The sequence below is a fragment of the Stenella coeruleoalba genome (assembly GCF_951394435.1).
Source record: "Stenella coeruleoalba genome assembly, chromosome: X".
In the NCBI taxonomy this organism is placed as follows: domain Eukaryota; kingdom Metazoa; phylum Chordata; class Mammalia; order Artiodactyla; family Delphinidae; genus Stenella; species Stenella coeruleoalba.
The window spans coordinates 17,316,644-17,331,844 of NC_137152.1; the positions used below are offsets into that span (position 1 = coordinate 17,316,644).

At 41.3% G+C, this 15,201-nt stretch overlaps 1 protein-coding gene across 2 annotated transcripts in view; it reads right to left on the minus strand.

The window, feature by feature from the left end:
* APOO (apolipoprotein O) overlaps positions 1-15,201 on the minus strand; it is a 59,457-nt gene that overhangs the window by 16,070 nt on the left and 28,186 nt on the right. For both annotated transcript variants that reach the window (XR_013825653.1, XM_079910047.1), the window contains exons 5-7: positions 12,414-12,509; positions 4,164-4,255; positions 675-755 (exon numbers count right to left, since the gene is read on the minus strand). Coding sequence is in view for 1 of the 2 variants with exons in the window: in XM_079910047.1 (XP_079766173.1) it covers positions 675-755; positions 4,164-4,255; positions 12,414-12,509 (269 nt within the window). In the remaining variant the exon portion in view is untranslated. The remainder of the gene's footprint in view (positions 1-674; positions 756-4,163; positions 4,256-12,413; positions 12,510-15,201) is intronic.

Consider the following 15,201-nt stretch of genomic DNA (forward strand, 5'->3'; position numbering starts at 1 on the left):
TGGCTGGTCCCGTATTTGCCCTTAACTGGACAGTACTGATAAAGCGAAGAACAAAGCCTATGGTGAATGAAATATCAAGAGGAGTCTCGGTTATTTGTCTTTTGCTGGGAGCATAGCATGTTCCCTTTGAATCTAGTTTTTTGTTTGTTTTTTTTTTTTTGCGGTACGCGGGCCTCTCACTGTTGTGGCCTCTCCCGTTGTGGAGCACAGGCTCCGGATGCACAGGCTCAGCGGCCATGGCTCATGGGCCCAGCCGCTCCGCGGCATGTGGGATCTTCCCAGACTGGGGCACGAACCCGTGTCCCCTGCATCGGCAGGCGGACTCTCAACCACTGCGCCACCAGGGAAGCCCTGAATCTAGTTTTGATAAAACTTTCAGATAATATGCAACACTTTGAGCAAACTGTAAATACAATACAGTGGAAATTATGGTCTAAGACTGGGGTGGAATGTATTTTATGGCCCCCACTTATTCAGCCCTGCTGAAAATAATCAAATGCACAGAGGTTCTATTGCTCCTCCAATAAAGGCCACCAGAGAATCTGAGCTAGAAGCATAAGGAAATACAAACAGAAAAAGCAAGAGCAAGCAACAGGGCATCAAGAATTTTATAAAACCTGAGAGAAACCACATATTTAAACCAAAAGGAAGATAATGAAAAAGATCTTTCTCACCTTTTGAATGTTCTCCTTCCACAAATCTTCTACGACTATGTATCCACGTAAACCCCAGTCATATAATTTCTCCCCACTGACCTTGAAACAAAATATAAAAGATACATTGCTATTCCATACATGAAGTAGTAAGGAAGAGAATTTTGTTTTCTTTTGCCCTGTTTCCAAAAGAACTGTATTTAAGCATACGACAAACAAAGGAATCTTGGAACATACACATTAAAACTGTGCAATGTAAGCAAATAAAAGATAGTAAGAATGATAGCATAAAAAGAAAAAATAGCTTCCCAGTGTATAGTTAGTGTTTAAAATAATTTGCCATAAATTATAGGTGTATATTTCAAACTTTCACAATTTCAAGGAAAAAAAATGTAGATCATTACTGATATGGGAAATGCCTGAAGATCAGACAAGAAGGAAGGCTTCTACCTATCACATCTAGCATGTAACAGCCAAACAAGTCTGAAAATCAAGCTTAAAATCAATCATTCATTTTTGGGGCTAGGTAAAAAAAATAAGTGAGCCCAGTAAAGATACTCTCAGTCTTTCCAGATCCCTCAAAACATAAAGTCTTCGAGTTTCTACAGCGATTTTGCCTCCTGTTTCAAAATCCTTTCTACAACATCCTGAGAGGTAGGCCCCAGGGTCAGAGAATATTTTGGGGTCAGTGAGCTCACTACCTTAAAATGCACTTGTCCAACTTTGGCCTGTTGGCTTTAATTGTTGGAAACTTTTTTTTTAAGTATTGAGCTTTCTTAAAAAAAAATGCTTCCAATAATTTGCATTCGTTCGTCCTACTTATGACCATATTGATTATTCTTCTAAATGACAGTACTTCAATTTTCTGAAAGCAGTTATTATTCTCTTCCTAGTTTTTATAATAATTTGTCTGTGTATAGCATTTTACTTTACAAAGCACATTCACATGATTTATCTCTATTCTATATAACAACCCTATGTGGTAAGTAGGCAAAGACTGTAAGGAAATATTCAGAGGCCGAGTGACTAAGATCACAGCGCTAGTAAATCCAGGGGTTGCTGCAACATGCTGGTTTCTTAGAAGTTATATTCTTCCAGTTGCTCCAACTGTTCTTAGGACATGATATGATTCTCACACCCACTGGTAGACATATCAAGCATTTATCATGAGTATGGCACTGTTTTCAGTGCTTTAAATTTGAGAGAAAAATAATATTTGCCATCACTTTAAGGGTTTTCTTACAGTACTTTTCTCCAAACACTACTGAACAGAAAACAGAATATAAGTGATTAAGTGGCTTGTCCAAGGTCATGGCATTCATTAAAAAAAAGAAAAAAAAGAAGAGGAAGTAGAAAAGAAACTGTGAAATAGGAACTAAATGACACTAAAACGGTATCAGAAATTCTCTTTCAGTCGCTGATGTTGTTTTGTTTTATTGTGACAAATACACATAACATTTACCATTTGAACCACTTTTAGGTGTACAATTCAGTGGCATTAATGACATTCACAATGCTATGCAGCCATCACCACCATCCATTTTCAAAACGTTTTCATCATCCCAAACAGATCACTAATGTTTTATATCTAGTGAAACTAGTTAATTGCTTTGCTCTGGCTTACCCTAGGTACAAAATAAAAGACAAAACTCCTTCCCCCTGACTTTAAAAATAAATTAGAATACAACTCAGATTTGCATGCTACTATCTTGGTTGTGAATATAAAAAATCTTTTGCAACATATGCTGTGGCATATAAGATAAAAAAAGGCCTCTACTCAGAGGGCAGCCACATATGCTTCTCAGCCAGCAGCCAATTTACTATTTAAACCATAACAGACTGAGATGATGTTTGATTATTTTTATGATCTAGGGCAGGCAGACACGATTCACTGTTCCAGAGCTGGGGCTGAAGCAGGCAGAGGATCAGTAACTGTCTGCCTCCAGGACTGCTGTAAGCAATGACAAGGCCATGCTATGAAGATCTTACTGGTATTTGCCACCAAAGGCAATAATTTCCCGCAGCTGGAGCCACTGGGCTCCCACCTGCAACTGCAGCACCGTCTAGGAATGTAGACTCGATACTGTCACAAGGACTGCAGGGGGCACAGTTTCAGGTCATTTTGGCTCAGAGCCCTCAGGGCCGAAATCTGGTGATGGCACTGCTATTCCTCCTAGGACCAAGTGTCAGTGTGAGATGGCAATTCTGGCAAATGAGTCCTTGTCTCCGTAAGTTGTCTAGGACCTCAAAACCTCGAGTCTGCCTTGCTCTTGCAGTTTTCCAAGGGACTCTACATGTAGAGTCGCACTAAGTCCACACACCACTGCCCTGAGAGAGTCTAGTCTTTATCAGTGGTTCTCAAATATTATGGGCTTGCTAAAAATCCCCCGGAGGGCTTGCTAAACCACATATTGCTGGCCCTAACCCTCAGTGTCTGAGTCAGTAGGTCCGGGTTGGGGCCTGAAAATTTGCATTTCTAACAAGTTCCCAGGTGATTCTGATGCTGCTGGTCCAGGGACTACACTCTGAGAACTGCTGGTCCAGCTGTTATGGACTGAATTGTATCCCCCAAAATTCATATACTGAAGCCCTAACCCACAGTGTTAATACAGTAGACTGTATTTGGAGACAGGGCCTTTAGAGAGGTAATTAAGGTCAAGTTCATCATAAGGGTAGACCTCTAATCTAACTAGTGTCATTATAAGACAAGGATGATACACCAGGGGAGTGCACGCACAATGACAAGGCCATGTGAGGACACAGGGAGAAGGTGGCCATCTGCAAGTCACGGAGAGAGGCCTCAGGAGAAACCAACCTTGCTGATACCTTGATCTTGGACTTCTAGCCTCCAGAACTGTGAGAAAATAAATTTCTGTTATTTAAGCCTCACAGTCTGTGGTATTTTGTTACGACAGCTCAAGCTGACTAAGGCATCAGCTTCACCCGTGTTCTTGCCACTGTGTTCTACTTGCCAGGATGCCATCAAACTGAGGCCTGAAGGGTAGGAAAGGAGCAGCCAACTGACAGACCTGAGAAAGGCGTTCCCAGCAGAAGGGACTGCACTCCCTGTAGTCCCCAGCAAGGAAAGCGAGGCTAGCACCATGATGAGGGAGAAGGCGCAGAGGGCCAGAGCACAGGCCCGTGCCTGCAACTCCAAGGAGGGCAGGTTGTGACCAGATAAGCCCAAACTGAGAATGACCTGTAACTAGCAGCTTTGGAATTTGAGTCTCTAGATTTCCATGTAATTATGCAAAAAAATAAGGCATAGCAAATTTTCTTTGATTAATATTCAAATTAGCATGCATTCTCTGAATACTGACATTGGAAGGAGGGCCAGAACTGAGGTACATAGTGCAGAAAAACATTTAAATTTGTTGTAGTTCATTTATATGTGCAAACAAATTTTAGTCTGGTGTTAGAAAGGCTGCAAAATAAAATTAAATTAAGCAGTAAACCCATACATACATAAGCAAGAACAAAGGACATGCAAGCTTACTGAATCTAACTTACCTGGACAAATACAATGGCTTGTTGTGGATAATAAAGAGAGGCAGCTAATCCCATGAAAACAGGTGGATACACCAGCTTCTTTATTTTTGAACCTATTAAAAAAAAGGTTATGGACACCATCAGAGTATTCATTATCTTTACCATTACAGTTTGTGTCATATATCTAACATTGAGTAAGACTTCTTTGGTCTTAGACTGACAGAGAATGTGCCTAATATATGAACCAAAAAGGACCACCACATTTTCATAGCTTTAGGAAGATACAATTCACACAACTCACCCACTTAAATTGTACCATTCAATGGCTTTTAGTGTATTCACAGAGGTACAAGGCCATCACCACAATCAATTTTAGAAGTCATCACCCAAAAAGAATCCCCACATCTGTGAGCAGTCACTCCCCAATTCCTCCATGACCTCCAGCCCTAGGAAACCACTAATCTACTTTCTAACTCTATGGATTTGCCTACTCTGGACATTTCGTATAAATGGAATTATATAATATGTAGTCTTTTGCACCTGGCTTTTTTCATCAATACAGTGTTTTCAAGAGAACTACCATTTCTAAGCAAACAGAAAAAAAGATTGTTTTAAAAAGAAAACCACACATTATTTTGGTTTCTAAGGTTTACATTCTTTCATAGTAAACTGGCTTCCTATTTAAATACTGAATGCAAGCATTCCTCTCCTCTCCTTTCCAATACCCCATAAAAATAACAGTAAAAGAATAAAACACAGATAATAAACCCACAACGAAGAGAAAATGTATGGAGGGGCTATTGGCTATTAAGAAGGGTCAGCAAAGGTTCAGAAAACGGAGAGTGGATGGGAGCAAAAGGACAGACAGCCTTTAAATCCTGAGGAGGGGCCACAGCAGAGGAGGGAGCAGCCCAGAGATGTCAGGTACCATGCAGGGTGGAGAGGGCAAACAGGGATCAAAATAGGGGGAGAAATACAAGTCCTGTGCGTGGACCAGGTGAGCCTCTCCTTCCTCCATGCCATGCCTGTGCAAAACTGCCTGTGGCCATGCCATCTCGCCAGACAAAATCTTAAAAGGGGGGCAGGGTATCGCTAAAGAAATGCCATGGATTTGCTGCTGAGAACTGAGACAGCTGGTGTGAGTGCATGTGCGTGTTAGTGCTGAAGAGTCCAGCCTTCACTGTCACCCCCCCACCTAAGGGCAGTCCCCTTTTGGCTCACCCTGAGGGAGAACGTGCTTGCCAGCAAGCCCCATCTACACACAAAATGTTCTTATTAGCGTTTCAATTGCCTTGTTCTTTCTTGTTTTGTTTTTTGCCTTGTTCTTAAACATGACTGTACAACTGAGGAAAGCTGAGGAAAGCCTGCAACATACAAGAGAAGATCAAGACAAGCAAGAAGGAAAAATGACCCTAAAGGAAAGAGAAGAACTTAAAAACAAAACTAAACCTGTTATTAAGTATCATCAATAAATTCAAGAAGCTACTGCATTAAAAGAAAAATGAGTTCTGTGAAAAGAGCTCTTGGAAATGACCAAAGTAAACTAATGCAAAAAGAATAAAATAGTCAAGAAAATACAAGAGACACATGGGGTCAGTTTAAATAGCTCAATCACAAATGAATTCGAGTTCAGGAAAGAAAAAGAATGAGAGGAAATTTTCAAATAAATACAAGATATATATTTGCCAACAGCTGAGGGCTGCAAGCTACCAAAATGCCCAACCAAAGAATGAAAACATCTATATGTAGTCACAGCACCATGGAAGTTTAGAACATTGAAGACTAAGAGAAGATCCTCAAAGCTTCCAGAAAAAAAGAAAAAAATGAATCACTTCATAAGGAACAATCAACGCAGACTGGTTGCTGACTCTCACACCTGCAACGCTGGGTGCTAGAAGATGCAGCCAGAAAAGTTTTGATGGAGAACAAATTCTACAACCAACCAAACGATCACTAGGTATGAGTCCTTTCAGACTTGCAAAAACTTGGAAAGTTTACCTCCAACATAGGCTTTTTTGAAAGTGACTTAAGCATGTAGTTCAACAACATGGCAGCAAATCTAGGAGAAGACAACACGGACCCCAGGCAAAGGGGGTCAAACCCAAGAGAGCGTGGAGCCATGGCCCAAGACAACAGCTGTGTTGACTGAGTCTCAGTCTAGACTGTGAGAATACGTAGAGCCCTGGGAAAGGGGAAATGAACAGACAGAAGGATGGAGAGCTGGGAGAAATGAGAATGAGATTAAGAAAACTGGTAGAGGGTAAAACTGGAGAATACACTAGAAATGGACTTGACACAAGAAACAGTCTCCACTCAGAGGCACGGGGTTTTTGAGATGGGACGCATATAGATGCTAGTGCAATGTATGTTACTCACATTTACAAAGAAGAATGTAAGTGCTATTTATCGGTCTTAAACTTTAAACAGACAAATCCCCCAAAATGGAACTGGGGTTACAGAAGAGAATACAAATACTATCAATCTAGACTCTTAATATTATGTTTCTCTCCCTGTCCTATTGCCTTGACTGAAAGGCTATAATTACTCCAGAAGAGAAAAGCCTTTTACACCCCTGGAAGCCCACCTGTACACTTGAAGCTTTAAGCACCTGGGCAGCTCATGAAGGTGAGGACCAGGTGGAGGACAGCAAACCCTCCAACCAGCCACTTTTCACTCCTCTAGGGAAAGCTGATAGGCAGCAGCTCTTGAGCTTCTAGCTCCTAGTGGTTCACACAATGAGCTGGGGGCCCCAGAACTTCTGGAAGGAAGTGCAATCCCCTGTCTCCCTGCATATCTCCACACCCACACCTCCCAAGAAGCCAGTGGTCTAAACTGTAACCATCAGCATTGCCAGAGGGGAACCACTGGCTGCCAGTGCTGCAGGGAGCCACCAGAAGGCAACAATGGTGGGCAACGACCACCTGCCACCCTTGGTGTCCTGGTTGGGCCCACTTCCTCTGAATGATCATCCACTCATCTCTCTTCCAGAGAAGTACCTCTTGTCCTCACCACAGTCCTGGCCACCCTCACCACCATTATCTGCTGAATGCTCAAGAAACCTATCCATATGATCCAGCAATCCCTCTTCTGGGTATATACCCAAAGGAAATGAAATCAGTATCTTGAAGTATCCCATGTTCATTGCAGCATTATTCACAATAGCCAAGACATGAAACCAAACTAAGTGTCTTTCAATGGAAGAATGGATAAAGAAATTGTGGTATATATTTACCATGGAATATTATTCAGCCTTTAAAAGGAAGGACATTGTACCATGTGCAAAAATATGGATGAACCTGGAGGACATTATGCTAAGTGAAATAAGCCAGACAGAGAAAGAAAAAACAGTGCAAGATCTCACTGATATGTAGAATCTAAAAAAGTCAAATACATAGAAGCAGAGAGTAGAAGGGTGGTTATCAGGAGTGGGGAGGTGGGAGAAATGGGGAGGTGTTGGTCAAAGGGTACAAAGGTGCAGCTATGTAGGATGAATAAGCCTAGAGATCGAATGAACGGCATGATGACTACAGTTAGTAATACTGAACCCTGGACATTTACTAAGAGAGGAGATTTCAAGTGCTCTCATCACAAAAAAGGTAACTATATGAGAAGATATATTAATTAGCTCGACTCTAGTAATAATTTCACTATGTATACGTGTATCAAAACATCATGTTGTACACCATAAATACATATAATTTTTATCAAAAAATAAAATTAAAATAAATAAAATGTTAGACTGAAAAAAAAGAAGAAAAGAAACTCCACCAGGAGGGACCTTCTGAGCCCATCGTACTGCTGCCAGCATAGGGGACCAGGAGGGGCCTGAAAATCATTCTGACCACCCATGAACATACCTACCCTCCTACTCCCCACTCATCTTGCTTAGGGACCCCCCCACCCCAATGTTGTTTACCTCAGGCCCTTGTACCCCAGCACCCACGGGAAAAGTTCTGTTGTTTGGTACGTGCGCATGAGTATGTGTGCATGTGTACTTTTCTGAAAAAGAATTAAGGTTTTAAATTATTTTAATACAACCGAGCCCTCTCAGGAAAAGGAAGAAGAGAGAGGAACAAGCAAGAAAACAAAAGCAAAGGCAAAGGACCCGCAGTAGTGGTGTCCTTCTGCTGCTGTTCTGCCCAGGAGAGCATAGTCCCCAGTCGTCCGCAGGACAGTTACCACAGTGGATGTGCAGGAGATAAACACAGTTTAAAGAGCACACATGGCACAGGGAGCTCTCTTTAGGGCTGTAAAACTGCTCCACGTGCTCTACCCATGGAGAGGGAAGGAGGAAGCTAATCTCACTTGATTCCACGTTCCTGGCTCCCTAACACCCAGTCAAATTCCAACACCCTGGCCTTGGGATCTTCATAAATTCTAAACACTATCTAAATAACATAGGAATGCTTTCCTAGACAGCTTTACAGAAGGAGGGGAAAGAAGTTTGGGAAAAAAGCTGGTTCAACTATTGCCCAAGCTGATTAGTAACAACAAACTGCATTTAATTCTTATATATTCTGCACAAGACGAGAGGAGGACACAAAAACTACAACAGGAGTTCATTCCACACACTGGGGGAGTGGCACCAGGGCAGCATTCTTCCAGATTCTAAAAGTGCGGTTAAGGCATGTATAGGAAGGGTTTTTTTGTTTGTTTGTTCTTTTGTGGTACGCGGGCCTCTCACTGCTGTGGCCTCTCCCGTTGCGGAGCACAGGCTCCAGATGCGCAGGCCCAGCGGCCATGGCTCACGGGCCCAGCCGCTCCGAGGCATGCGGGATCTTCCCGGACCGGGGCACGAACCCGCGTCCCCTGAATCGGCAGGCGGACTCTCAACCACTGCGCCACCAGGGAAGCCCCAGCATGTATAGGAAGGTTTTTAATATTGAGAAATGGTTATCAAACTAGTCTCTATAGTTATCTTTTATGGGGACCGATTACAGGGTTCATAATCTTTATAATTTAGGAATTTTTGTGAAGCCTGAATTTTACAATCAATGAAACTTCAAGTAGCTCATAAATTCATCTAATTATAATGAAGTATTTTATCATCCTGTATTTCCTATAAATGTTTTGTAATCCAGCAGTAAGGTGTAGTAATATCTTTAAGTTGATATTTGTTAGCTTTTAATTCTAAGTATATATATATTTTTTTGCAGTACGCAGGCCTCCCACTGTTGTGGCCTCTCCCGCTGCGGAGCACAGGCTCCGGACGCGCAGGCTCAGCGGCCATGGCTCACGGGCCCAGCCGCTCCATGGCATGTGGGATCCTCCCGGACCAGGGCACGAACCCATGTCCCCTGCATCAGCAGGCGGACTCTCAACCACTGCACCACCAGGGAAGCCCCTAATTTTAAGTATATTTTTTAAAAATATTTATTTATTTCGCTGCATTAGGTCTTAGTTGCAGCACGCGGGATCCTTGTGGCATGCAGGCTCTTTGTTGCAGCGCACGGGCTTCTCTCTAGTTATGGCACGTGGGCTCTAGAGCACAGGGGCTCAGTAGCTGTGATGCACAGGCTCTCTAGTTGTGGTGCAAAGGCTCCAGAGTGTGCGGGCTCAGTAGTTATGCCACGCAGGCTTAGTTGCCCTGTGGCATGTGGGATCCTAGTTCCCTGACCAGGAATGGAACCTGCGTCCTCTGCACTGGAAGGTGGATTCTTAACCACTGGACCCCAGGGAAGTCCCTAATTTTAAGTATTTTTACAAGTTTTTATCATCACTGACTGAAGGTACAAGACATCAAGAAATTAATAAACTCTCCATTAAATCACTGTTACTAGGAATAATAGCCTGATCTTTTATTTTAATATAAATTTATTTTATTTATTTTTGGCTGCATTGGGTCTTCAGTGTTGTGCATGGGCTTTCTCTAGTTGCAGAGAGTGGGGCCACTATTCGTTGTGGTGCGTGGACTTCTCATTGAGGTAGCTTCTCTTATTGTGGAGCATGGGCTCTAGGCGCATGGGCTTCAGTAGTTGTGGCACGTGGGCTTCAGTAGTTGTGGCTCGCAGGCTCTAGAGCGCAGGCTCAGTAGGTGTGGTGCACGGGCCCAGTCGCTCTGTGGCATGTGCAATCTTCCCAGGCCAGGGCTCAAACCCACATCCCCTGCATTGGCAGGCGGATTTTTAACCACTGCACCAACAGGGAAGCCCTAATAGCTTAATCTTAATAGTGAAACATTTACAGTTTCTCAGGTGTGACAGATCTTCATTAATGAAAGTTCACTCTTTCTGTATCAAAGAGCAACAGGAATTTGACCAAGTAAATGTGCCTATAAAGGATAACTAATTTCTTTTTCTTTTTTTATTCTAATTAATTTTTTTATTGGAGTATAGTTGATTTACAACGCTGTGTTAGTTTCTGCTGTACAGCAAAGTGAGTCAGTTATACATATACATATATCCACTCTTTTCTATACTCTATTCCCATATAGGTCATCACAGAGTATTGAATAGAGTTCCCTGTGATATTCAGTAGGTTCTTATTAGAGAAAATGATCTTTTTTTTTTTCCCGGTACGCAGGCCTCTCACTGCTGTGGCCTCTCCCGTTGCGGAGCACAGGCTCCGGACACGCAGGCTCAGCGGCCATGGCTCACGGGCCCAACCGCTCCACGGTATGTGGGATATTCCCGGACCGGGGCACGAACCCGCTTCCCCTGCATCGGCAGGCGGACTCTCAACCACTGTGCCACCAGGGAAGCCCCTGATCTTTTTTTTTTTTTTTAACATCTTTATTGGGGTATAATTGCTTTACAATGGTGTGTTAGTTTCTGCTTTATAACAAAGTGAATCAGCTATACATATACATATGTTCCCATATTTCTTCCCTCTTGCATCTCCCTCCTTCCCACCCTCCCTATCCCACCCCTCTAGGTGGTCACAAACCACTGAGCTGATCTCCCTGTGCTATGCGACTGCTTCCCACTAGCTAGCTATTTTACGGTTGGTAGTGTATATATGTCCATGCCACTCTCTCACTTTGTCACAGCTTACCCTTCCCTCCCCCCATATCCTCAAGTCCATTCTCTAGTAGGTCTGTGTCTTTATTCCCATCTTGCCCTTAGATTCTTCACGATCTTTTTTCTTTCTTCTTAGATTCCATATATATGTGTTAGCATACAGTATTTGTTTTTCTCTTTCTGACTTACTTCACTCTGTATGACAGACTCTAGGTCCATCCACCTCACTACAAATAACTCAATTTCGTTTCTTTTTATGGCTGAGTTAATATTCCATTGTATATATGTGCCACATCTTCTTTATCCATTCATCTGTCGATGGACACTTAGGTTGCTTCCATGTCCCGGCTATTGTAAATAGAGCTGCAGTGAACATCTTGGTACATGACTCTTTTTGAATTATGGTTTTCTCAGGGTATATGCCCAGTAGTGGGATTGCTGGGTCGTATGGTAGTTCTATTTTTAGTTTTTTAAGGAACCTCCATACTGCTCTCCATAGTGGCTGTATCAATTTACATTCCCACCAACAGAGCAAGAGGGTTCCCTTTTCTCCACACCCTCTCTAGCATTTATTGTTTGTAGACTTTTTGATGATGGCCATTCTGCCCAGTGTGAGGTGAGATACCTCATTGTAGTTTTGATTTGCATTTCTCTAATGATTAATGATGTTGAGCATTCTTTCATGTGTTTGTTGGCAATCTGTATATCTTCTTTGGAGAAATGTCTATTTAGGTCTTCTGCCCATTTTTGGATTGGGTTGTTTTTTTGATATTGAGCTGCATGAGCTGCTTGTAAATTTTGGAGATTAATCCTTTGTCAGTTGCTTCATTTGCAAATATTTTCTCCCATTCTGAGGGTTGTCTTTTCGTCTTGTTTATGGTTTCCTTTGCTGTGCAAAAGCTTTGAAGTTTCATTAGGTCCCAATTGTTTATTTTTGTTTTTATTTCCATTTCTCTAGGAGGTGGGTCAAAAAGGATCTTGCTATGATTTATGTCATAGAGTGTTCTGCTTATGCTTTCCTCTAAGAGTTTGATAGTGTCTGGCCTTACATTTAGGTCTTTAATCCATTTTGAGTTTTCTTTTTGTAACCAAAAGTATATAATTTCTTTCATTTTATCTTTTTACAATTTCTATATATGTTTAAAATCAAATATACTGGAGAAGACAACCACATCAATTATACATCAAGAAGGCCATATTCAGGAACTAACTCATTATTCCAAAAACTGGTAAGTGAAAAGAAAGAATCAAATGTATATGTTATGTCTCCCTTATGAACTGTTTAAAAAAAAAACTACAAAATTGTACCTACCTCTAGCCAAAAGGAGTCCAACAACTCCAGAAAAACCAATAACACCAAGTCTTGGAAAAAATCCAGGAGGTGCATTTTGGAGATATTCATAGCTGTCTATAATAGAATCAGACCAGGAAACAGTTTTATAAATTGCTCATTAAAAAACAAAACATGTACATCAACTATACTTCAATTAAACATAAACATAAACAAAAAGAACAAAACAAAAAAGTCAAATATAAGTAGCGTATGTAGTAGCAAATGCTTCTCAAATAATGTATTCTTTGCTTTCTGTTAATATGCTTCTTTTCAACAAGTTCTTTTTATGTAAGAGATAAACATGATTTACTAGTTACATCGCAAGTATCCAATTTTCAAACACTTTTTAGCCTGATGACATTCTGACAATAAAGTAATGTTAGATTACCTTCATATTCCTGAAGGCAACAGATCTGAATCAATTATTCATAAGGGTAGAAAGACAAATACAGGAATCCCTTGCTATCCAAACACAGAAACAGAATAAATTTGGATAAATCTTTGGATAGATCTGTCGCTATCTGAAGCTTTGCTGCTTGCTCTCTAAAATTCAGGAACCAAATACATTAGACTCAGGAAAAAAAATGTATCTTTTGCCATCTGAATTCATTATTTAAACTCAAGAATAACTCTGGATAATGAAGGAAATTTGTAGTGCAAGTATATGCAGGAAATAGTCGCTGTTGATAGATAAATACAAATAAATGCAACATGTGAGTCTACTTGCCACGCCTGACCATGCATTATGACCTCATTCGCATGAGGCCGCCTCTCCTCTCCCCTGAGCCAATGCCACCAAATAAAAGCTAGCTTAAGTCCTACCTCCTCAGAAAAGCCTTTCCTATACTCATCAGCCCACACCTCTCTTTCTCCTCTAAAGTCCCACCATAGTTATTTTCTCTACTGTCATTTGGTGCCTAATTGTACGGCCCTTGTTTTTAATTATTCAGGGTATATTTTATGTCTCCTCAAAGAGAATATCTGCTCCTTAATGGTGGACTGCTTAGACTTCTATGTCATTTTCCCCCAGTGGTAAATAGTGGATGTTCACTCAACAGATACTTATTTGAAGCCCTGCTAGGAGTTAATGGATACTGAATGAATTAACAAAGGGATTTCAGCTAGGTCACGACTTGAAAAGCCTGCAGGTCTCTCAACCTCATCTTCAGCACTCCCGATCTGCTTCCAGTTCCCGGCACACGCAACACTAAGTCAGCACTCCAAGCCTTGGTCATGCTGTGCCCTCTGTGTGGAATGCCTCCCAATTCCCACCCCCATGTTTTGGTGTGGCTAACTGTTCCTTCAAGACTCATCTCAGAACTCCTTCCCTGACTGCTCCCACCTCCCCAATCTCTGTTAAACTAGTTTCTTTCCTCTGTACCTTCAATGGTGATCTACGACTGTCTCTGTATTTGTGCTAGTATTGAACACTTTATTATATGCACCTCAGTGGCTGTGACCACTGGCTCAATCAGCCTCTCTCTTCAATGCCTGCCATGATGGTGACTTAACAGATGTACATGGAACTGAATTAACTGGAATACTCAATAATTCTCTCGTCTAGATAATACTAGGCATGTGCCAGTTATCCTTTTCTTGGCTTCTTTGGGAAATGTGGTGATCATTTTAAATACTACTATAGGGCTTGTGTTCTTTGCACCAATTCCTGTCTGGCCTTTTACTTATTTTGCCTTTAACCTGGTTTTAACTTTTCATCCTCTTGTCTGGGTCATTTGAGGCAATTTTCTGCTTCCCTTTATTTTTGCCTACCAGCATGGTATTTTCAATTCTAGACAGGCACACAGAGCAGGTGATAGAAGGATACCCAGATGCCTTGGTGAGCTGAGCCAAAGTGGGAAAATCACAAAGAAATGGGAAAGAAGATATGCTGTAAGACTACACTAAATATGAAGCCCAGCTTCTAGCAACATGTCTTGGCTATGACTCCTGGGAAATGGACTGGTTGCCTTGGCAGACAACAATGCAACTCATAATGGAACGTTTCTTCTTAAGTCTTTGCAGTAACTATGAGTCCAGGAGAAGGAAAAAAAGACTCATATTGCAAATACTGCCTACTGCTGTGAATCAATGGGGAATGATAGGCGACAGTGAAGAGATACCTCAGTCACACATATAGATAAAAGATCAGGAGTTCTTTAGCTTCCTCAGGTAAAAAATGAAGGTAGCAAAGTACCTAACTGCCAAGGTTGTTATGAGGATTGTACATAAATTAATACTTTCAAAGCACTTAGACTAGTTCCTGACACCTAATAAGCACTAAATAAGTGTTTATAAAATTAAGATATTAACATACATGAATAATTTAAAGAAGTGGTAAGCTACTAATATGTCTGTCTTCAAATGAAGAATTTACTTATATAGTAGTCTCAGGGGTATCAGTGCATCAATACTATGATAATCTTCACTAAGAAATAAATTGTACTCATGCTTATTTTATCGTCACGGAAACACTTGTAAAAACAAGAGGATGACTGGCTGAGATGTCCAATAAAGGGAAATATGATCAATGTCTATAAATTTATCAGTTCCTGATATTAGTTAGAACATAGACTGTGAAACCAGTTTATGAGTGTATGTGTTAAGTGAATGTGAAAAACAATCAAAGGCGATAAAGAACAAATGAAAACATGTAAGAACACTATGAATTATGCAATAAAGCCTTTCCTAGGCACACCAGCCCAGTTCCTTCCTGCCTCTAAACTTCTGTAACATGTATTAATAGCTGTGCCAATGAGCTATCCTGATT